This window comes from Octopus sinensis, linkage group LG27 (assembly GCF_006345805.1).
Source record: "Octopus sinensis linkage group LG27, ASM634580v1, whole genome shotgun sequence".
Classification (NCBI taxonomy): Eukaryota; Metazoa; Mollusca; class Cephalopoda; order Octopoda; family Octopodidae; genus Octopus; species Octopus sinensis.
This window is the reverse complement of record NC_043023.1, coordinates 5,837,001-5,860,983: the sequence shown is the minus strand read 5'-3', so window position 1 is coordinate 5,860,983 and position 23,983 is coordinate 5,837,001. Positions and strand designations below refer to the sequence as shown.

The window sequence follows — 23,983 nt, the reverse complement described above, 5'->3', positions numbered from 1 at the left end:
ATACACAATAATATTACATTACATATACATACTAAATAAATATATATATATATATACATACATACTATATACACATACATATATATACACCATACATACATATACATACACAAATATATATAACATACATATATATATAATATACACCTACACATATATATTATATATACACCTACAATATATATATATATATATACACCTACATACATATATATATATACACCTACATACATACATATATTACAGACATACATATATACACGCATACATATATATACGCATACATATATACACACATACATATATATATACACACATACATATATATATATACGCATACATATATATATACGCATACATATATATATGCATACATATATATACATACATATATATATGCATAAATATATATACGCATACATATATATACATACATACATACACATACATACATATATATACATATATATACATACATACATACATAACATACATATATATACATACATATACAATACATATATATACATACATACAACATATAATACATATACCATACATACAAACATACATATACATACATACATATACATACTACATACATACATATACATACATATACATACATACATATACATACATATACATACATATACATACATACATATACAAATTATACATAACATACATATACATACATATACAACATATACATACATATACATACATATACATACATATACATAACATACAATACATACAATACATACATAACATAATACATACATACATATATACCATACATACATATACATACATACATACATATAATCCATACATACATATACTATACATACTATACATTACATAATACATACATACATATATATACATACATATACATACATATACATATACATACATACATATACATACATATACCTACATATATATATATATAGATATATATATATATATATATATATATATATAAAATACATATATATACATACATACGCATTTATATCATAAGTATGTATGTATAAACATACATACACATAGTTGTTACATTTTTTGATAACACAATAAGTTAGATAGGATGATGTCTGTATTACAATATTACAATAACCAATAATATGTTGTGCATGTACAGCAATATTACAATCATGAAATTAGTATTAGCTTATCTTGTTCTTTCTCGGGGAACCCCTAGGAACCTTTTTTGGAACCCTAGGGATCGAAGGAACCCTGGTTGAGAAACGTTGCCTTAGAGTGTAAAGAATCTAGGGCCAAAAACAGAGCTATCTTTGCAGTATTACAGGTCTACAGGCTAATCACTACACTGGACCATATAGTAGAAGTCACTTGCCCAAGGTGCCACGCAGTGGGGCTGAACCCGGAACCATGTGATTGGTAAGCTAGCTACTTACCACACAGCCACTATATTGAAGTTTTACATATAGATGTCATATAAACATTTGAATAGAAGATTAGAGAGTAAGGAAATAAGGAGACAGAGTTCACAGTTCATTTTTCAGATGGAGGGTATGCATCCATACCATCTGTAAAATGAACTCCCAACTCTTTTATTTCATTGCTTATTATCTGTAAATTTTCCATGCCCAGATCTTTTATTTCAATATTTCCATGTCTAAATCTTTCATATGTTCTCTACATGTCTCTGATGATGGAATACCCCATATTCAGGCATACTCGCCTATCACTTGGAATATCCCAGAAACAGCTGTAAAACCAGAACTAATTTAAGAATAATATAAAATAATGGATATGACTTGAGATGCTTGTTATGCCTCAGTGCTTGTTGTTCTCTTTCATAAATATGTAGCGGTATCTGATATCCTCATTGTTTGAGAGACACAGCAGGAATGATCTCGTTTGAGATTACAGCCATCTTTGGCTGGGTTGTTTCTGTTGTGTCCACTGATCTGATTGGTTGACATGTGGCACGGTTTGTCTCAACTTATTTCGCGCCACTGTCCAAAGCCAACCAATCACAGCCTTTGATTAAGGTCTCGTGACACCCTTTTTCCTATGCTCTGTTGAGCAATCTCTCCTGTATATAAAGGGTTGCTCTCAGTATACTTGGTCTTTTGACTTCAGATCTTTTGAGGTCTAGTCACTGACCACAGAGCTACTCAACAGGTTCCAGTTCCAGCAACAGACGACCAGCCATGCTTCAGCTACGAAGACGCTAATGTACACCTGCTAAATTGGAAACCTAAAATGGATCCATAGCTCCCATTTCAGTTACGAGCTTGGAACCCTGATAATCTGTTACAGCACCTACCAAGTGTACCTATTCGTTTAGATCACCAGTGAACTAAACCCCCATATTATATATAGTGTACTTCTCCATTCATCATCATCATTTAGCGCCCGCTTTCCATGCTAGCATGGGTTGGATGGTGCAACTGGGATCTGGGAAGCCAGGAGGCTGCACCAGGCCCAGTCTGATCTGGCAATGTTTCTACAGCTGGATGCCCTTCCTAACGCCAACCACTCCGTGAGTGTAGTGGGTGCTTTTTACGTGCCACCGGCACGGGGGCCAGGCGAGGCTGACAATGGCTACGATCAGATGGTGCATTTTACATGCCACCGTCACGGAGGCCCGTCGGAGCGGCGCTGGCAACGGTCACATTCGGATGGTTTACTTACGTGCCACCGGCACTGGTATCACAGCTGCAATTTCCATTGATGTAGATCGATTTCGATTTTTATGAATGATTGCAGGATAGTATATAGCACATTTCCTTCCAGTCTCCCACAAAATACAAATCTGGCTATAGAGAAATATTATCTTGCTTAGAAACAAGTGAGGATTGGCAACAGGAAGTACAGCCAACCACAGGGAATCTTCCTTGGAAAATTCCATCTGATCCATTCGAGCATGGAAAAGAGGATTTTAAAATGATGAAGACGATGGTGCTTGAGGTTAAGGTGATGATGATGGTGAAGATGAAAAAGATATACACAGGCGCAGGAGTGGCTGTGTGGTAAGTAGCTTGTTTACCAACCACATGGTTCCGGGTTCAGTCCCACTGCATGGCACCTTCAGCAAGTGTCTTCTGCTATAGCCCCGGGCCGACCAATGACTTGTGAGTGGATTTGGTAGACGGAAACTGAAAGAAGCCTGTCGTATATATGTATATATATATAAGTGTGTGTGTCTGTGTTTGTTCCCCTAGCATTGCTTGACAACCGATGCTGGTGTGTTTACATCCCCGTCACTTAGCGGTTCGGCAAAAGAGACCGATAGAATAAGTACTGGGCTTACAAAGAATAAGTCCCGGGGTCGATTTGCTCGACTAAAGGCGGTGCTCCAGCATGGCCACAGTCAAATGACTGAAACAAGTAAAAAGAGTAAAAAAAAGAGAAAAAGAGAGTATAAAACTAACTTACCTTATATCCATTGAACTTGCCACGGATGAGGAGCGAATTAGGGTCAACTGCATCAAAGGTGATGATCGCTGTTGTTGCCCCAATTAATCCTGCTCTTGGATTGGTCACTATAGTATTTGGGGCTGAAAAAAACCACAGAGAATACAATGCTGTAGTAATGATATATTGTCATAATAAAACTGGTTTCAAATTTGGGAATACAGTCAGCAATTGCAGGAAAAGGGGTCAGTATAAATTAATCAACCCTAGAACTCACCTGGTACCTATTTTATTGACACTGAAAGGATAAAAAATAAAGTTGACCTGCGCTGAAATTGAACTCTGGAATGTAATGACAAACAACATGCAACGGATATTTTCCTTTTGAATGGCAGATGTCAACACAGTTTCTAGTTAACTAAACACTTTTAAACTTCGTATACTGGTAGAATGTGTTTATAAAACATCATTTTCTCTTGGTTTTATTGAGAAAATTCTATAGTTTGTAAGATATTTCATCTGAAAATCTGAGCATTTCGGCAATTTTAACCAATCGATTACCTCCATTCAACTAAAATCATTTGCTGCATCTAAAACTGAGACAACAACCTGTAACTAACCCTAAACCTCCCCCTAACCCTAACCCTAAATTTTTTTTTCTTAATTGTTAAATTAATTTAATTCCATTGCTTTAGTTTTTTTTACACGCGTAACAATTAAATTAATTTAACAATTAAGAAAAAAAATTAAGGTTAGGGTTAGGAGGAGGTTTAGGGTTAGTTCCAGGATGTTGTCTCAGTTTTAGACGCAGCAAATGATTTTAGCTCAATTAGAGAGCATAGGATTGATTAAAATTCGAAAAATTAAACTACGTTAAACAAACAAATTACAATTTTCTCAAGAAAGCCAAGAGAAAAAAATGTTTTATTTTGACACATTCTACCAGTATACGAAGTTTAAAAGTTGTTTAGTTAACTAGAAATTGTCTGCCGTTCAAAAGGAAAAGATCCCATGCAACTATGCATTTTGTCCAGTGTGCTAATGATTTTGCCAGCTTGCCACCTTGATTTGTGTAAATAATGTTGATTTCAAATTTTGGCACAAGTCTATCGAAGTCCAGGGGAGGGGCAAGTCAATTAAATTAACCCCAGTGCAAGGTTGGGACTTATTTTATCAACCCCGAAAGGATGAAAGGCAAAGTTGACCTCAGCAGAATTTGAACTCAGAATGAAAAACAGATGAAATGTCATCAAACATTTTGCCCAGCATGCTAACAATTCTGCCAGCTCGCCAACTTTATTAGCTGCAATCATCATCATCATCATCATCGTTTAACGTCCGCTTTCCATGCTAGCATGGGTTGGATGGTTCAACTGGGGTCTGGCAAGCCCGAAGGCTGCACCAGGCCAGTCAGATCTGGCAGTGTTTCTACAGCTGGATGCCCTTCCTAATGCCAACCACACCGAGAGTGTAGTAGGTGATTTTATGTGCCACCGACACAGGTGCCAGACGAGGCTGGCAGACGGCCACGCTCGGATGGTGTTTTTTATGTTCCACTGACACAGGTGCCAGACGAGGCTGGCAGACGGCCACGCTCGGATGGTGTTTTCTTATGTGCCACCAACACAGGTGCCAGACGAGGCTGGCGAACGGCCACGCTCGGATGGTGTTTGTTACGTGCCCTCAGCACGGAGGCCAGTCGATGCGGTACTGGCTACGGTCACGTTCGGATGGTTTTCTTATGTGCCACCGGCACTGGTACCACAAGGGTACAAATTCCATTGATGTTCATCTATTTTGATTTGGTTTGGTTTGATTTTTTTTTTTTTTTTTTTTAAATATAAGATCAGAAAACATAATACGATATTATAATACTATTATAGTAACCACAACCTGTCAGGATTTTTAAAATGCATACAAGGGAAGCACTGACATAGTTGTGGACTCAATGGACAGGGGACTTTAGGTCGCTGGTCCTCCCTGTCTTGCTCTATAATTGTGAGACTTGGACATAACTGAAAACAACACCTCTGCCTTTGCTAAGGCGGAGGTCATCATCATCATCATTTAACGTCCGTTCTCCATGCTAGCATATGTTGGACGGTTCGACCGGAGATCTGGGAAACCAGAAGGCTGCACCAGGTTCCAGTCTGATCTGGCAGTGTTTCTGCAGCTGGATGCCCTTCCTAACGCCAACCACTCCGTGAGTGTATTGGGTGCTTTTTACTTGCCACCTGCACAGGTGCCAGGTGAGGCTGGCAACGGCCACGATCAGATTGGTGCATTTTACGTGCCACCGGCACGGAAGCCAGTCAAAGTGGTGCTGGCATCGGCCACGATTCGGTTGGTGCTTTTTAAGTGCCACCGGCACGGAACCCAGTCTAGGCAGCGCTGGCATCGGCCACATTCAGATGGTGCTTTTTACGTGCCACCGGCACAGGGATCACAACTGCAGTTTCCATTGATTTTGATGTTGGTGTCCTTGACTCAATGGATCTCCTCAAGCACAGGGTCAAAATGGTGTTTCTTCACTTGCCACCTGCACAGGAGTCAGTCCAGCGGTCCTGGCAACTGCCGGGTGCCAGTCATAGGATTGGTTCAGTTAAACCTGCAGATTAAAAATAAATAATGGTAATAATTGGTTCAAGAACAATACTCACTATCCTCTCCTGAATATCCAACAATCTCTATAGGGTTCTTGTTGGCATCCCCTATGCTGTTCTTCACCCTCATTTTAATGTCATAGGGCTTGTAGATATTGTTGGTCAAAAGGGATATGTTGTTCACCTGCCAGTTATTGATGGTGTGAATGCTTGGTATGTCGGTACTGTTCCGTAATCTCACCTCAATCACATACTTGAAGTCAGGGCCATTGTGTGTGATCGGTGGCATGATCTGGTGGAAAGAGAGAGACAGAAAGACAAGGATAGTCAGAGATAGGAAGGCAGAGAGAGAGAGAGAAGTGAAAAGGGACATAGTTGATATTGCCTGAACAGGTGCCTGGTGTGCCACATCAGGCATCAAAGTGATCGCAGAGTAAGAATACAATGCACCACCTGGTCCAGGAATTGAAACCCTATTCTTGTGATCATGAATGCAATGGCCTAATCCAGTGCTTTTCAACCTTTTTGCTGGAGCAGAACCCCAAGGAAACATTCCACTGGCTCGAGGAACCCCTGTGCAATAATTTAATAGTCTTATGCACACATATAATAGGCGCAGGAGTGGCTGTGTGGTAAGTAGCTTGCTTCTAAACCACATGGTTCCGGGTTCAGTCCCACTGCGTGTCACCTTGGGCAAGTGTCTTCTACTATGGCCCTGAGCCGACCAATGCCTTGTGAGTGGATTTGGTAGACGGAAACTGAAAGAAGCCCATCGTATATATGTATATATATGTGTGTGTGTGTGTATGTTTGTGTGTCTGCATTTGTCCCCCTAGCATTGCTTGACAACCGATGCTGGTGTGTTTACGTCTCCGTCACTTAGAGGTTCGGCAAAAGAGACCGATAGAATAAGTACTGGGCTTACAAAGAATAAGTCCCGGGGTCGATTTGCTCGATTAAAGGTGGTGCTCCAGCATGGCCGCAGTCAAATGACTGAAACAAGTTAAAAAAAAAAAAATCTGCACAGGAGAATTATAAATTACTGCTGATTTTAGCAGTTTTGTAACTTCTTGTGGAACCCCTGGATTGTACTGGCGGAACCCTGGTTGAAGACCACTTGCCTAATCATTAGACCACGTACCCTAATCACTAGACCATGTACCCTCATTATATACAGTAGAACCTCGCAGAATGAGTGCACTATTGCATGAGTAATTCGCTGTATGAGCCAAGACATGTCCAAATTTTTGTCTTGAAGCATGAGCAGAAATCCTCAGCACAAGCACACGAATCCTCCCGTCATTAAGAGAATTCAGTTAATGAAACCAGTTTCCATATTTCTTTTGAATTCCCTTTTTTTTATAAATGTCATTTTACTTGTAACTACAACTTTTCTGTTTTAAAACCCATAAAAAATTATTTTTGAGTGGTTTGGCGGGGCTGGAACGGATTACTATCTTTATTTTTATCTAGTTTCAGCTCACGAGCTGTGGCCATGCTGGGGCACCGCTTTACTCTTTACTCTTTTACTTGTTTCAATCATTTGACTGTGGCCATGCTGGAGCACCACCTTTAGTCAAAGAAATCGACCCCAGGACTTATTCTTTGTAAGCCTAGTAAGTGTTTTTTTTTTTATTTTTTTATTACCCACAAGGGGCTAAACATAGAGGGGACAAACAAGGACAGACAAACGGATTAAGTCAATTACGTCAACCCCAGTGCGTAACTGGTACTTAATTTATCGACCCTGAAAGGATGAAAGGTAAAGTCGACCTCGGCGGAATTTGAACTCAGAACGTAACGGCAGACGAAATACGGCTACGCATTTTGCCCGGCTTGCTAACGATTCTGCCAACTCGCCGCCTCTAGTAAGTGTTATTTCCTATTTGCTTCTATTTAGAAATCAAAGGAAATTACTATTATTCCCTTCAAACTTTTTCTTTTGTCCCCTGGACATCAATGTTTTGAAACTGACCTATTTTCCATTACATTTCAGACTGATTCAGCACTGAAGCAGAAATATCATTATAATAAAAATATTCTGCATAATACCACAGATTTGCTTGTCAGTTGTTTGACCGTAACCAGTTGAGCATGTTCCTTAGTGGCTGACGATATGTGCATCTCTGATCACGAGCAGAAGTAGTGGGGGAGCATCATAGCCATGAGTTAAGAGGAATTCTTATTCAGGAACCTTTTGAGCAGGATGGGCTACTCGACCAGAAGAAAATTTGATGGCATGCACTGCTCTCTCACTCAATAATAATAATAATAATCCTTTCTACATTGTTTTGTCTTGGTATAAAAGATGGGCTACAGCAAATATTCTGCTCAATACCACAGATTTGCTCGTCAGTTGCTTGACCTTAACCACTTGAGCATGTCCCTTAGTGACTGACAATATGTGCATCTCTGATCATGCGCAAGAGTTGTGGGGAAGCATTATAGTCATGTGCTGAGAGGGATTTTTGGAAGTTTAAATAAATGTAACAAGAGCAGAGTTTCAAGGAAATAGTAACCATTTTCCATACTTTCTATGGGTAAGCAAACAGGAAATAAGAGTTGCTACCTAAGGACAGAAATTGTGTTACACAGTGTTGTGCTTTGCTAGCCATTTTCACAGAGCTGGGGACCAACAGGTTTCTGAGCTGTTATTTGGGTCACCATCATGAGCAGGAATGAAGATCTTTCCCAAAATGCTTAGAGAGGTTAGGCGCAGGAGTGGCATAGGCGCAGGAGTGGCTTTGTGGTAAGTAGCTTGCTAACCAACCACATGGCTCCGGGTTCAGTCCCACTGCGCGGCATCTTGGGCAAATGTCTTCTGCTATAGCCCCGGGCTGACCAATACCTTGTGAGTGGATTTGGTAGACGGAAACTGAAAGAAGCCTGTCGTGTATATATATATATATATATATGTATATATATATGTATATATATATATGTATGTGTGTGTGTTTGTCCCCCTAGCATTGCTTGACAACCGATGCTGTTGTGTTTACGTCCCCGTAACTTAGCAGTTCAGCAAAAGAGACCGATAGAATAAGTACTGGGCTTACAAAGAATAAGTCCTGGGGTCGATTTGCTCGACTAAAGGCGGTGCTCCAGCATGGCCGCAGTCAAATGACTGAAACAAGTAAAAGAGTAAAAGAGAGAGGGTGTAAACTCTGATTCAGAAATCAAAGAATTAATGAGTAGTGAGACAGACGGAGGCAGAAATGAAAGATGTCATAGTTTTATCTGCAGACAACTGATAATCTATATATATAAAACTGTAGTTGTGTGAGTGTCTGTCCCCTTCGATTTAGATTCCTAACTACTCCCACATTTTGCGGTGCAGTTTAACCAAATTCGGGTATCTTATAGTCGTGATTCATATCGAGCCCGTCTGAGTATTAGCGTGCGTCTACGATGAGTCTACGATTTAAAAAATAATTTACCATCATTTTTTATTCCATTTTAATGCATAATTTTTCGTGTGTCGATGGCGGCGGAGTTGGCGTCCATGGTCACACCTGCACCTGTTTGCTTCTCCCCCTTCTTCCCTCCCTCATGAAGCTGTGGGGAAGGGAGTGTAAGGAAATCAACATCGTAAAGCGTTGTCAAGGAGACCAGCGTTCTTTTAGAACAACGACTTCATGGCTTGACGACACCAAAACAGAAATGGCTAAGAAAGCCCGAATTGGCATGTATAAGGGAAGTAACTCTCTAAAAATGCTTATATAGTTATTTCCCTTACAAACCCGAGCAACGCCGGGCGATACTGCTAGTCTATATATATAAAACTGTAGTTGTGTGAGTGTCTGTCCCCTTCGATTTAGATTCCTAACTACTCCCACATTTTGCAGTGCAGTTTAACCAAAACCGGGTATCTTATAGTCGTGATTCATATCAAGCCCTTCTGGGTATTAGCGTGCGTCTACGATGAGTCTACGATTTAAAAAATAATTTACTATAATTTTTTTTCCATTTTAAGGCATATTTTTTTAAATATAAGGGAAGTAACTCTCTAAAAATGTCTACGATGAGTCAACGATTAAAAAAAAAATTTACCATAATTTTTTTTCCATTTTTAACGCATTTTTTGATATATCTTTTGGCTATAACTCTCTAAAAATGCTTTATAGTTATTTCCCTTACAAACCCGAGCAACGCCGGGTGATACTGCTAGTGATATATAAACTCACACACAAACATCATCAACTTTAAACATACAGCTTCCAAGCTGTCATGGTTTGGACAGTTTAACAGAATCTTGCATTGGCAAGGCTTCTACAAGTGGATGTCCTTCCAAACTCCAGCCCCTTAACATAGTGTACTGTGCAAATTTTTCATGGCACCAGCAGTAGTGAGGACACCATGAAGCCTTTAAGATGCACAAAATGACAGCTTGTTTTCTAATTGGGTAAAAATGATCAAACTTTAAACTTCTGCTACTTCATTTAAATTTTTTTTCTGGAACAAGTGAACAATGCTGTCAGACTCTGCATGAAAAATTACACCAATATACCAAATTTGAACAGTTTCACTTAATTTTAAAATTCCAAAAAGTGTGACCCAAACAGGAAAGATATGAGATAGCAAAAATGGGGAGAGAGAGAAAAAGGAACAAACAAAAGGAGTGCTCTAATGTATCCACTTACTGTCCACATAATTGTCAAGTAATTCTTGCGATCGCCTCGTGTGTGCACATTGGATGGTTGTTGGTAGGGCACAGTCCCATCAGGCTTTGACTTGCACATGTTGGGGGCATGGTCACTGGGTTTACTCTCTCCAATTTTGTTCTGTGCCACCACACGGAATGTGTAGTTGGTGTAGGGGGACAGGATGATGTCAGCTCTCGTTTCAGACGGGGGAACCTTGTCCACCATTGACCATTGGTCACGGTCGAAACTGGTGTTTGCCTGGATTATGTAAAACTGTATCGGTGCATTGTTTGTGCTTCCGGATGTCCAAGAGACGGTCGCATAGTCTGCATAACAGAGCACCTCCACCTTTGTCGGAGCCTCTGGTCTCGCTGAAGGAGATAAAGAGAATTATTATTATTATTATCAAGTGAGAGAGTAACACATGTAAAAGTGACACAGGGGTACAAATATATGAACTTCAATATACCCATCATGACTACCCATCTGATAAGGGTACACCAGATATATGCATCATAACCAGATATGCATAACCTTAATATCTTATTACAAGATAAACAGCACATGACCTAGCAAGTGTGGGGGCCAAGTCAGAATTTTCTTCAGGTTGAGTTGCCCGTCCCACTCAAAGGGTTCCTGAATAAGGGTTGTTTAAGGATGATTAACAACACACTCATGTTTCCAGAGGTGAATTATTCAAACCTCAGAGAATTCCTCTTAACCTATGGCTACGATGCTCCCCCACTGCTCCTGCTCAGAGATGCACACATCATCAGCCACTAAGGGACATGCTCAACTGGTTAAGGTCAAGCAACTGACAAGCAAATCTGTATTGAGCAGAATATTTGCTATAATCCATCTTTTACTCCAAAACAGAACATGTACATGATAACACTTCAGAGTACTCAGTCTCACTTGTTCTGGTTGATTCTTTGAGAACAGACAACAATCTGTTGTCAGAGGCCTGACAGGGTCTCTTTCCACAAATTATAAGACTTAATATTTGGATGTAAAGTATCCCACTGCATGGCACCTTGGGCAAGTGTCTTCTACTATAGCCTTGGGCTGACCAAAGCCTTGTGAGTGGATTTGGTAGATGGAAACTGAAAGAAGCCCGTCATACATATGTATATATATATATGTGTGTGTGTGTGAGTGTGTGTATATGTTTGTGTGTCTGTGTTTGTCCCCCCAACATCGCTTGGTAACCGATGGTAGTGTGTTTACGTCCCCGTAGCTTAGCGGTTCGGCAAAAGGGACCGATAGAATAAGTACTAGGCTTACAAAGAATAAGTCCTGGGGTCGATGTGCTCGACTAAAGGCAGTGCTCCAGCATGGACACAGTCAAATGACTGAAACAAGTAAAAGAGTAAAAGAGTATCGTGGAAGATACTTAACACCCAAACCCATCCCCAAAATCCAAGCTGTCCCCAACAGAACAGCTTTTGGAGGCATGCTCTACCCTCAAGTCAATTCCAATTTCTGTGACATATGTCTCAAACTTGGAGGTTCGTGCTCTCATTGCCTCTACAACTCCTGGGATAACAGATACTCTGTTCACAGGCCACATTCTTGTAATTTTACCTTTTAGTAATTTGTATTTTTACACTTTTTCCAGCTCTTTGTCACCTCTGCATGCATCCCCAAGTATAGCAATATCTATGATCTTAGTTTCGTTTTTGGATTTGGTTTGCAAGATTCTTTATATGAGTTCGTGTGTTGAAACATATTTTGTTGTGTCTGGGGGAGAGTCATTCTCTTTTTGTGCCTTATAACTCACCGATAAAATTTCCACTTATTTCTTATTTCCATTTTCCTAAAATTTTCATTGCGTCTTGCAACCTTTTCAATAGTCTTGATCTTAGTGATATGGTAATTGTTGTTATTATTATTATTTTCATATACACACAACAGATTAGACTGTTGGAAAAGAAAATAATCCTAACATCGGACTACAAGTAGCTTTAGATGCCAAGAACCCACCTAAGTATCCTAGCTGCTCATAATAACATTGTTTTCTGGAGCTGTACTAAACTAGGTTTTATGCCTATTTCCTCTATCCATCTGTTCAGATCTTTAGGGGTAGTTCCAAATGCACCTATAACTACTGGGATACATTTTACCCCTACTTTTAATAACCTTTGTAACTCAATAGCTTGGTCCTGGTACGTTGCTATTTTTTCATCATTTAGGACTGTAAAGTCAATTACCTATTTCTTTACTACCCACAAGGGGCTAAACACAGAGGGGACAAACAAGGACAGACAAACGGATCAAGTCGATTACATCGACCCCAGTGCGTAACCGGTACTTAATTTCTCGACCCCGAAAGGATGAAAGGTAAAGTCGACCTCGGCGGAATTTGAACTCAGAACGTAACGGCAGACGAAATACGGCTACGCATTTCGCCCGGCGTGCTAACGATTCTGCCAGCTCTCCGCCTTAAAGGTAAAGTCAATTACCTGGCACTTTCTATTCTCTTTATCATCATCCTCCTCCTCCTGAACCGGGAACCATGTGGTTGGGAAGCAAGCTTCTCACCTCACAGCCATATATGCAATGGGCTTCTTTCAGTTTATGTCCACCAAATCCACTTACAAGATTTTGGTTGGCCCCAGCACTAAAATAGAAGATGCTTGCCCAAGATGCTACACAGTGGGGCAGAATCCAAGACCACATTGGTCAGCTAGCAAGCTTCCGAAACACACAGCCTGTACTGTAGGTATAAACTGAAGGCGGTGAGCCGGCAGAAATGTCAGCACGACGGGCGAAATGCTTAGCGGCATTTCGTCTGCCGTTACGTTGTGAGTTCAAATTCCGCCGAGGTCGACTTTGCCTTTCATCCTTTCGGGGTCGATAAATTAAGTACCAGTTACACACTGGGGTCGATGTAATTGACTTAATACCTATGTCTGTCCTTGTTTGTTCCCTCTGTGTTTAGCCCCTTGTGGGTAATAAAGAAATAGGTATTTCGTCTGCCGCTACCTTCTGAGTTCAAATTCCGCCGAGGTCGACTTTGCCTTTCATCCTTTCGGGGTTGATAAATTAAGTACCAGTTACACACTGGGATCGATGTAATTTACTTAATCTGTTTGTCTGGCCTTGTTTGTCCTCTCTGTGTTTAGCCCCTTGTGGGTAGTAAAGAAATATATATATACATACACATATATATATACATACAAAGGCGGCTATCTGGCAGAATCGTTAGTGTGCCGGGCGAAATGCGTAGCCGTATTTCGTCTGCCGTTACGTTCTGAGTTCAAATTCCAGCGAGGTCGACTTTGCCTTTCATCCTTTCGGGGTCGATAAATTAAGTACCAGTTACACACTGGGGTCGATGTAATTGACTTAATACCTATGTCTGTCCTTGTTTGTTCCCTCTGTGTTTAGCCCCTTGTGGGTAATAAAGAAATAGGTATTTCGTCTGCTGCTACCTTCTGAGTTCAAATTCCGCCGAGGTCGACTTTGCCTTTCATCCTTTCAGGGTTGATAAATTAAGTACCAGTTACACACTCGGATCGATATAATCGACTTAATCTGTTTGTCTGGCCTTGTTTGTCCTCTCTGTGTTTAGCCCCTGGTGGGTAGTAAAGAAATAAGCATAAACTGAGTCCAGGGAGCACAGGAAATATGAAACCCACTGGAAAAGGGCAGGAGAGAGCACACAAAAATAACTTACCTCTGACAGTGAGGAAAGCCGATGCTTTGGCACTGTCCAATCCATTCGTGGCCATACACGTATAGCGGCCTGCATCCCTTATCATTATGCCACTGATGGTCAGTGAATTGTCCTGGTTGTTCTGGATCATTCTCTCCTCATTGGTGGCTATGGCCTTGCCATCCTTCATCCAAATAATCCTCAGGTTCTCAACCTCCATAGGGTCAGTTGTACCGGCACATGTAAACTTTGCATCTCTCCCTTCATTTGCTTCCAAATTAAAGGGACGCTGCTCAATTCGTGTCTTACCTGCAATGATACACGGTTTTAGTATAATTAGGGAACATTTAGCAGTAGAGTTTCAAATTAGAATGCCCACATAAGTTAGATTCTTTCTATTTTGACAGGGATTTCCCCAAATTTTTCCTCACCCCTGCCTTTGAAATGATGAAGTGGGGCATCTTTTTACGAAAATAAGTTTTGAAAATTTCTGATTTTTCTTTTCCCCTTTTAGCCCTTTAAATATATATATATATATATATATATATTTATGTATTTATTACCAGTGACGGCCTGTTTATAGGGCTTCTCGCCATAAAGAGTATCTTTATGGCATACCATCAGACCCTAAGACTTGTTGGCCTATGGCATCCTTAAAGAATGGAGTGGGAAACGAACTGGATATGAACAATGGGGGTTATCTCCCTCCGATGATATGCCATAAAGATACTCTTTATGGCAAGAAACCCAGGGTAACCCCGTAAACAGGCCTTCACAAGTAATAAATGTAGACTGTTCTACTTCTTAGAGCATGTTTCTTCTCTGTTTTTATGTTTTTCTAAAAAGACACACACACACATATATATAATAAAAAGGGTTTTTTGCAACAAGTTGCTTAAACCACATACTGAAAATTTTAGGAATAGCAGCCACAACCAGACCAATTTTGGCCAATTAATTTGGTACTATGTACTTAAAAACCATTGGAGAAGCTTTATTGGTAATTAAAAAAAAAAAAATGCTAAATATTTTCAGATGTAAAGGTGTGTGATTTAAGGGAGATTTGGCTGTTATTTCTAGCACACCCCACGACCACCTTCCCTGTTCCTTTGTCACTCTCACATTTATTGATGTTTTTCAATGTTTCTGCCAATAAGCACATTAACGGTATTAAAAAAGAAAAAAGAAACTGAAAATCCAGCTTACGTGGCCATCCTAACCTGAAATGCCACCCATCTAACAAGTTAACCTCTTGGGCTACGATTATGTTAGTCTATTAAATTATGCAGATAGGATGTAAAAGTGTGTGTGTGTGTGTATGTATGTATGTATATATATATATATATATATATATATATATATATATATATATATATATATATATATATATATATATATATATATATATATATATATATATATATATATATATATATATAAACGGCAGTTTGTCTGTCTGTGTGTCTGTCAGGTTGTACCCTCACCCTGACCACGGCTTTCAACCGATTCTGATGAAACTTGACACACACATAGCCCAATGTCATAATTCAAAACTAACGCAACGAAAATTTTGAAAAATTCCCCAAGTTCCGAAAGAAATTGACAAATTCGACATGGGGTCAAGAACCTAAGCTTTTTATTTGCAACACATTTTCTGTTGTAGTTTTCGCAACTTGCAATCGATTTTGACCAAACTCATGGTGAAGCTTAATGTTACCCTAAGAAACTTAATTCTGACATTAGTTTTCCATGCAATACCTTACCATCAGAAAAAATCGATAAAATCATGCCATTTTGGGAAATCGCGTTCAAATTCAAGATGACATATTTTCGACAATATCTTTCACAAATTGGCAGGAATTTTTTTAAAATTCACAGCGAGCATCATGTCTGCTCCAGGGGCTCTTACATACCCGGGCAATGCCGGGCTATGCTGCTAGTTACAGATATAGGGTGAAATATAATTAATTTAATAAAATCAACAAATTTCACCTAGTAGTATTTCGGTATGGAAAAGGACCATATTCGGTTGTGGAGACTTATTTTTGTAGTAAAAGGAAATAGTAGTCTTTTGGCTGCTATTTCTAAAATTTTCAGTATGTGGTTTAAGCAACTTGTTGCAAAAAACCCTTATTATTATTATATATATATGTGTGTGTCTTTTTAGAAAAACATAAAAACAGAGAAGAAACATGCTCTAAGAAGTAGAACAGTCTACGAAGGCCTGTTTATGGGGTTACCCTGGGTTTCTGGCCATAAAGAGTATCTTTATGGCATATCATCGGAGGGAGATAACCCCCATTGTTCATATCTGGTTCATTTCCCACTCCATACTTTAAGGATGCTTAGGGTCTGATGAAACATACTCTTTATGGCGAGAAACTCTATAATCAGGCCTTCACCGGTAATAAATAAATAAATATATATATATATAAATAAATATATATATATATATATACACACATACATATACCCATACACACATACATATATATATATCACCATCATCGTTTAACACCCGCTTTCCATGCTAGCATGGGTTGGACAGTTTGACCAGGCTCCAGTCTGATCTGACAGTGTTTCTACAGCTGGATGCCCTTCCTAACACCAACTACTCCAAGAGTGTAGTGGGTGCTTTTTATGTGCAATATATATATATATACTCACACATATACACACACAGAGTTCACTCTGTAAGGTGGTTGGTGATAGGAAGGGTATCCAGCTGTAAAAACCCTGCCAAAACAGACAGTGAGGCCTGGGGCAGTCTTCTGCCCAGCCAGCTCCTGTCAAGCTGCTCAACCTATGCCAGCATGGAAAACAGATGTATGATGATGATGATGATAGATATGAAATGATAAAAACAAAAAAAAACCCACTTCATATATGTTACTGGGTGTCACTATAAATTTTTGGAAAATATTTAAATCTAACTTCTACTGTACTTTTTCTTGGAGAGCATCCAAAAAGAAACGTTTTGATATTTCATTTGTGAAATTTAGATGAATATTTTAGGAAATATAACAATGTAAATTGTCAGTAAATTGGTTGAAATCTCGTCTAATTGTTCTATATGAATAATTAGCCATATTTGTGATGTAATATCTTTGAAACTGAGGTGACAATCATCTTTAAATTACACAAATTCATAGTGTCCATGGTACAGTAGTTGCTATTTTCTTTTTCAGATTCGTGGAAAGAAGAGTTTTTTCTCTTCTGCCAATTTTTAAAAATACTTATGCCAAGCCTACTTCATTGCATGTAACAGTTGATTTCACAGCACTTTCAGACCTAGCTAAATCCAAAAGTACAAGCCACATGGAGTTGAGTTTTAGCACATACGTAGTGCGTATAGAACTAAATAAATCTTCAGATTTTGGAACATGACACCACTTTAATAAAATTTTAATGGTCTTTTAAAAATGACTATAAATGGTGGAGTTTTGAATCAGGACACCCAACTAAGTTGGATTCTCTCAATTTTGACTAGGATTTTTCCAATTCTTTTTTGCCAGAGTCTTGGAAATGATGGGAAGATTTTTATGAAAATAAAAATTTAGTAAAAATTGACTTCTTTTTTATGCCCTACCCACCATCCCCTTAATCCCCCCTCCCACTCCAGACCAATTTTGGCCTTTTTTTTTTTTTTTTTTGCACTAAACACTTAAAAACGATGGGTGAAGTCTTTGCAAAAAAAAAAAATAAATTTTTTTTGAAAATATTTTTAAACAAAAAGATGTGTGATTTAAAGGAAATCTAGCTGTTGTCCCCAGCCCATTTCACAACCACTTGATTGTTTCAGTTCAGAACACCCACAAAAGTTGAATTTTCTCCGTTTTGACAGATTATGAGCCCCTACAATAACTGAATTTCAACATTTATAGTACAAGCTGTTTTCATCCCTTTTCTTCACATTATTATTAGGTTGTTTAGAAAATACAGTCTAATTTTTCAAAAAATATTTTTCCAAATTTGATTTAAGATGTTATTTTTTAATGTTTTAGACGGAAATTTACATGCTTAGTAACTTATATAAATACTTCAATAAGTTTTTATTGATTTTTTCAGAATATAACTTTAAAGCTCAAACATCAAAAAATAAATGTGTTTATTATTTTTGCCTAAATTCAAGCTTAGATATAATACTTCACATTAATCACCCAATCAAATTTAAATGCTTATTCATTGAATTGGATATCATATATCATATCTTTATATATAAAAGAGAAGTTGTGTGTCTGTCTCCTACGATTTAGATTCCTTACTCCCACATTTTGCAGTGCAGTTTAACCAGTTTATCTTATAGTCGTGATTCAAATCGAGCCCTTCTGGGTATTAGCGAGTGTCTACGATGAGTTTACGATTTAAAAAAAAATTTACCATCATTTTTTTCTATTTTAATGCATTTTTCGCTATTATATAAGGGAAGTAACTCTCTAAAAATGTCTACGGTGTATGTATGTAGGAAACAGAGAGAAGAAAAGGAAAAAAATGACAAAGAGATATGCTCACGTCGCACTATAAGCGTCCTTGTAGCTGAAACCTTTCCATACTTGTTACTGGCTGTACAACGGAAGATGCCGGCGTCTGCTACGACCAGATTCTAGGAAAATTGTCAGAATACAGGAAAAATTAACAGAATACAAAGGTAGGATGATGAATGAAACCCCCATGAATCCAGATGTGAATAATTCAAACTCTAAAGAAGCTTGATGCTTCTCCGCTACTTCTGCTCGTGATCAGAGATGCACATATTGTCAGCCACTGAGGGACATGCTCAACTGATTAAGGTTAAACAAGTGGCAAGCAAATCTATGGTAGTGAGTAGAATATTTGCTGTAGCCCATGATGACCCTTCCAATTATTATTATAACAGTAGTGCTTCATCATCATCATTTAACGTCCGCTTTCCATGCTAGCATGGGTTGGACAGTTCGACTGGGATCTGGGAAGCCAGGAGGCTGCACCAGGCTCCAGTCTGATCTGGGAGTGTTTCTACAGCTGGATGCCATTCCTAACACCAACCACTCCATTAGCGTAGTGGGTGCTTTTTACGTGCCACCGGTACAGGGGCCAGAGGAGAATCCTCATCATCATCATTTAACATCGGTTTTCCATGCTAGCATGGGTTGGACGGTTTGACTGTGGTCTGGAAAGCCAGGAGGCTGCACCAGGCTCCAGTCTGATTTGGTAGTATTTCTACAGCTGGATGCCCTTCCTAACACCAACCACTCAATTAGTGTAGTGGGTGCTTTTTATGTGCCATATATATATATATATATATATATATATATATATATATAGATAGATATATATAAAAGAAATGTTTGCGTAATTTTTGCCAGGGCTGTGTAGATATTAGAGCATTTATAGATAGAAGGTCTCAGAGCAGTTTCTAAGATATTTATTAATTATATCCCTTCATCGGAGATGGTGTGAGAGGATATATATATATATATATATATATATATATATATATATATATATATATATATGTGGAGGCGCAATGACCCAGTGGTTAGGGCAGCAGACTCGCGGTTGGAGGATCGCGGTTTCGATTCCCAGACCGGGCGTTGTGTGTGTTTATTGAGCGAAAACACCTAAAAGCTCCACGAGGCTCCGGCAGGGGGCGATGATCCCTGCTGTACTCTTTCACCACTCTTTCCTCTGTTGGCCTGTTCGCCTAGCCAGCGGGGTGGCGTCATTCAAAGGCTAAAACAATGCGAATGCATTGTGACCAGCGATGTGTAACAACATCTGATGGTCTGGTCGGTCATGTGATCACGTGATATATATATATATATATATACACACACACAGTTCACTCTGTAAGTTGGTTGGTGAGTGTAGTGGGTGCTTTTTACATGCACAGGGGCCAGAGGAGGCTGACAACGACGTCAATCAATTGGTGCTTTTTAAGTGTCACGGGCACAGATGCCAGTCAAGGCGATGCTGGCATCTGCCACGTTTGGATGGTGAATCATCAGACAAAATGCTTAGCTGCATTTATTTTGGTTTTACATTCTGAGTAATGAGTACCAGTTGAGCACTGAGACCGATATAATCAACTAAACCTCTCCTCCAAAACTTCAGGCCTTGGATTTTTTTTAAAACCATTTCCTTATATGAAAGGAGTGGCTGTGTGGTAAGTAGCTTGCTAACCAACCACATGGTTCCGGGTTCAGTCCCACTGTGTGGCATCTTGGGCAAGTGTCCTCTGCTATAGCCCCGGGCCGACTAATGCCTTGTGAGTGGATTTGGTAGACGGAAACTGAAAGAAGCCTGTCGTATATATGTATATGCGTGTGTGTTTGTCCCCCTAGCATTGCTTGACAACCGATGCTGGTGTGTTTATGTCCCCGTCACTTAGCGGTTCGGCAAAAGAGACCGATATAATAAGTACTGGGCTTACAAAGACTAAGTCCCGGGATCGATTTGCTCGACTAAAGGCGGTGCTCCAGCATGGCTGCAGTCAAATGACTGAAACAAGTAAAAGAGTAAAGAGTATATGTAAACTCCAACACTTTATGTCTGCTTTTGCATTGTCCCCTTCATCCTTCGTGCTTGTGGCAAACAAATAAAATCATCATCATCATTATTATTACTGAGTGAGAGAGCAGCACATATTCTGAATGCCTTACTTCTTCCCTGGGCATGGACACATTGAAACTCTGACGTCTGGCAGCTGACTTGGCAGACACCCATAAAACTATTAACCATCTTACAAACAATAACTCTGAGCACCTTTTCAAACTCCACCTGTCTAACACCCAAGGACATGTTTACAAAGTCAGAAAACAGCACAGCTCCCGTGACTTTAGGAAACATTTTTTCACGCTGAGAGTTGCTGAAGCATGGAACAAACTGCCGGCATCAGTTGTTAGTTGTCGGAGCACTGCATCCATCAAAACTTCCATGCTTCCTGAGATTCGCCAACACTACACCTGATTTTCTCCCCTCCATACACACGCAAGCATGTATCCGACTCATACACTGTTCACTTCCCAGACATTTGTACATTACTGCATATACTTTATATGCACTTTTGACAAGTTGTGGTGCACCTGAGCACTGTATACAATAATTTCATTATTATTATTATTAAAAAACTCCACCTGTCTAACGCCCATGGACATGTTTACAAAATCAGAAAACAGCACAGCTCCCGTGACTTTCGGAAACATTTTTCCACGCTGAGAGTTGCTGAAGCATGGAACAAACTGCCAGCATCAGTTGTTAGTAGTTGGAGTACTGCATCCTTTAAAACTTCCATGCTTCCTGAGATTCGTCAACACTACACCTGATTTCCTCCCCTCCATACACACACAAGCATGTATCCGACTCATACATTGTTCGCTTCCCAGACATTTGTACATTACTGCATATGATTTATACGCACTTTTGACAAGTTGTGGTGCACCGGAGCACTATACTCTTTACTCTCTTTTACTCTTACTTGTTTCAGTCATTATACTGTGGCCATGCTGGAGCACCGCCTTTAATCAAGCAACTCGACCCCGGGACTTATTCTTTTGTAAGCCCAGTACTTATTCTATCAGTCTCTTTTGCTGAACCGCTAAGTAACGGGCACATAAACATACCAGCATTGATTGTCAAACAATGCTAGGGGGACAAACGCAGACACATCTCTCTCTCTCTCTATATATATATATATATATATATATATATATATATATATATATATAAATAGGCGCAGGAGTGGCTGTGTGGTAAGTAGCTTGCTTACCAGCCACACAGTTCCGGGTTCAGTCCCACTTCATGGCACCTTGGGAAACTGAAAGAAGCCCGCCGTATATATGTATATATATATATATGTATATACATATATACGACGGGCTTCTTTCAGTTTCCGTCTACCAAATCCACTCACAAGGCTTTGGTCAGCCCGAGGCTATAGTAGAAGACACTTGCCCAAGGTGCCATGCAGTGGGACTGAACCCGGAACCGTGTGACTGGTAAGCAAGCTACTTACCACACAGCCACTCCTGCGCCTATTTTTTTTCTATCATATATGTAAACCCTCCCACTTTATCTTTGCATTGTTCCCCTCCCCCTTCACTCTTGTGCCAAATAAATGAAATAGCAATTATAATCATTATTACTCACCTTGATGTTTAGGTTACCATCGCTCAGTGTCCGATACCTGCCACCAGTTATTTGTTTGTTGTCTTTCGACCAGAACACCTGCACCGAACTATAGCCAGTTGTCTTGCATGTAATGTTTACTGTCTGACCCTCGGAGATCTTCAGAATCATGTTCGTGTCTTCTAGCAACTCTGGGGCTTCAGCTGTAGAATAAGAGAGTGTAGAGATAAAGGTAATATTTCTTTGTACCATAGGCAAAAAGCCTGATATCTGAGGGAAGGAAGGGCTCTTAGATTACATCGACCCTTGCGCTCAACTAGTATCCTTTTTATTGACCCAAAAAGGATGAAAGACAATGTTAACCCTGAGAGAATTTGAACTCAGAATATTAAAAACTGGGGCTTCAGCTGTAGAATAAGAGTGTAGAGATAAAGGTAATATTTCTTTGTACCATAGGCAAAAAGCCTGATATTTGAGGGAAGGGGGCTCTTAGATTACATTGACCCTTGCACTCAACTAGTATCCTTTTTGTTGACCTGTAACAGGATCTGGATTCGGTATCACTGGAGGGGTGTCCGATCTGGTCCCGTCACATTCAATTTTAGTTAAAAATAACAGACAAGCCAGGTTGTCTTCGAACCCAGCAAAAATGTTGTTTATTTCTTGTCGTAATGTAGAACTGGTGTACATGTTCTCTGGAGGGAAACCGACAGCCGAATCTGTAGTACTGATTCTTGTTTGTTAGTCGAAATGATTCGTCGTGGTTCACTGCTTGGTTGGTATGAAGTCCTCAGAGACTGCCAGTACACGTCCGTTCACGAGGGCTGCTAGGGCCAGAAAGGCTGAGTGAGTGGACCGCGTTTTAGGGGTCAGTTTCCTGCACATGCGCATGGGGAAGACTTCCGGTGGCCAACCGGAAGTAATCCCATTCTGTGCATGTGCGCTGAACCTTACACAGCAGCATCACTACAGACCCAAAAAGGATGAAAGACAATGTTAACCCTGAGAGAATTTGAACTCAGAATATCAAAAACTGATTAAATGCTATTAAGCATTTTGTTTAGTATGTTAATGATTTGCCAGCCTTGTTCTTAATAATAAGAGCACTCAGAGAGTGCAAACCCCCACCAAGGCAACACCAACATCCTCTCAACAATTAGTCAGAGATGATTTTTAAAAGGAAAATATCTAAAATAAACTCGACTGCTCTCACAAATGAGAATACTAAAAATGAACCTGATCGCTCTCAAAAATTAAGTAAAAGAAACCAGAAAAATAATTCAGGGTCCTCGTTCAGTACTGAATTGATCCTAAAATTTAATAAGTGTGTGCCAGTCACGAGGCCAAACATCCCTGAAAGTTTCATCTGAATCCACCCAGCGGTTCTTGAGATAAAGAAGTATGACAGAAAATAATACCTCCAATTTGCTAAGGCGGAGGTAACAAGGCAAGACCAATGTTTTCTCAACGATTAGCCAGAGATGATTTTTAAAATGAGAATATCTGAGATAAACTTGACTGCTCTCACAAATGAGAATAAAAAATGAACCCGACTGCTCTCAAAAATTAAGTGA

General features: G+C 39.5%; 1 protein-coding gene across 6 annotated transcripts in view; it reads right to left on the bottom strand.

Annotated features, from left to right (window-relative positions):
* Positions 1–23,983, bottom strand: part of LOC115225381 (neuroglian) — a 102,393-nt gene that overhangs the window by 48,794 nt on the left and 29,616 nt on the right. For all 6 annotated transcript variants that reach the window (XM_036514409.1, XM_036514411.1, XM_036514412.1 and 3 more), the window contains exons 10-15: positions 22,431–22,612; positions 18,816–18,906; positions 14,325–14,612; positions 10,643–11,016; positions 6,060–6,294; positions 3,421–3,542 (exon numbers count right to left, since the gene is read on the bottom strand). In XM_036514409.1, coding sequence (XP_036370302.1) covers positions 3,421–3,542; positions 6,060–6,294; positions 10,643–11,016; positions 14,325–14,612; positions 18,816–18,906; positions 22,431–22,612 — 1,292 coding nt within the window. The remainder of the gene's footprint in view (positions 1–3,420; positions 3,543–6,059; positions 6,295–10,642; positions 11,017–14,324; positions 14,613–18,815; positions 18,907–22,430; positions 22,613–23,983) is intronic.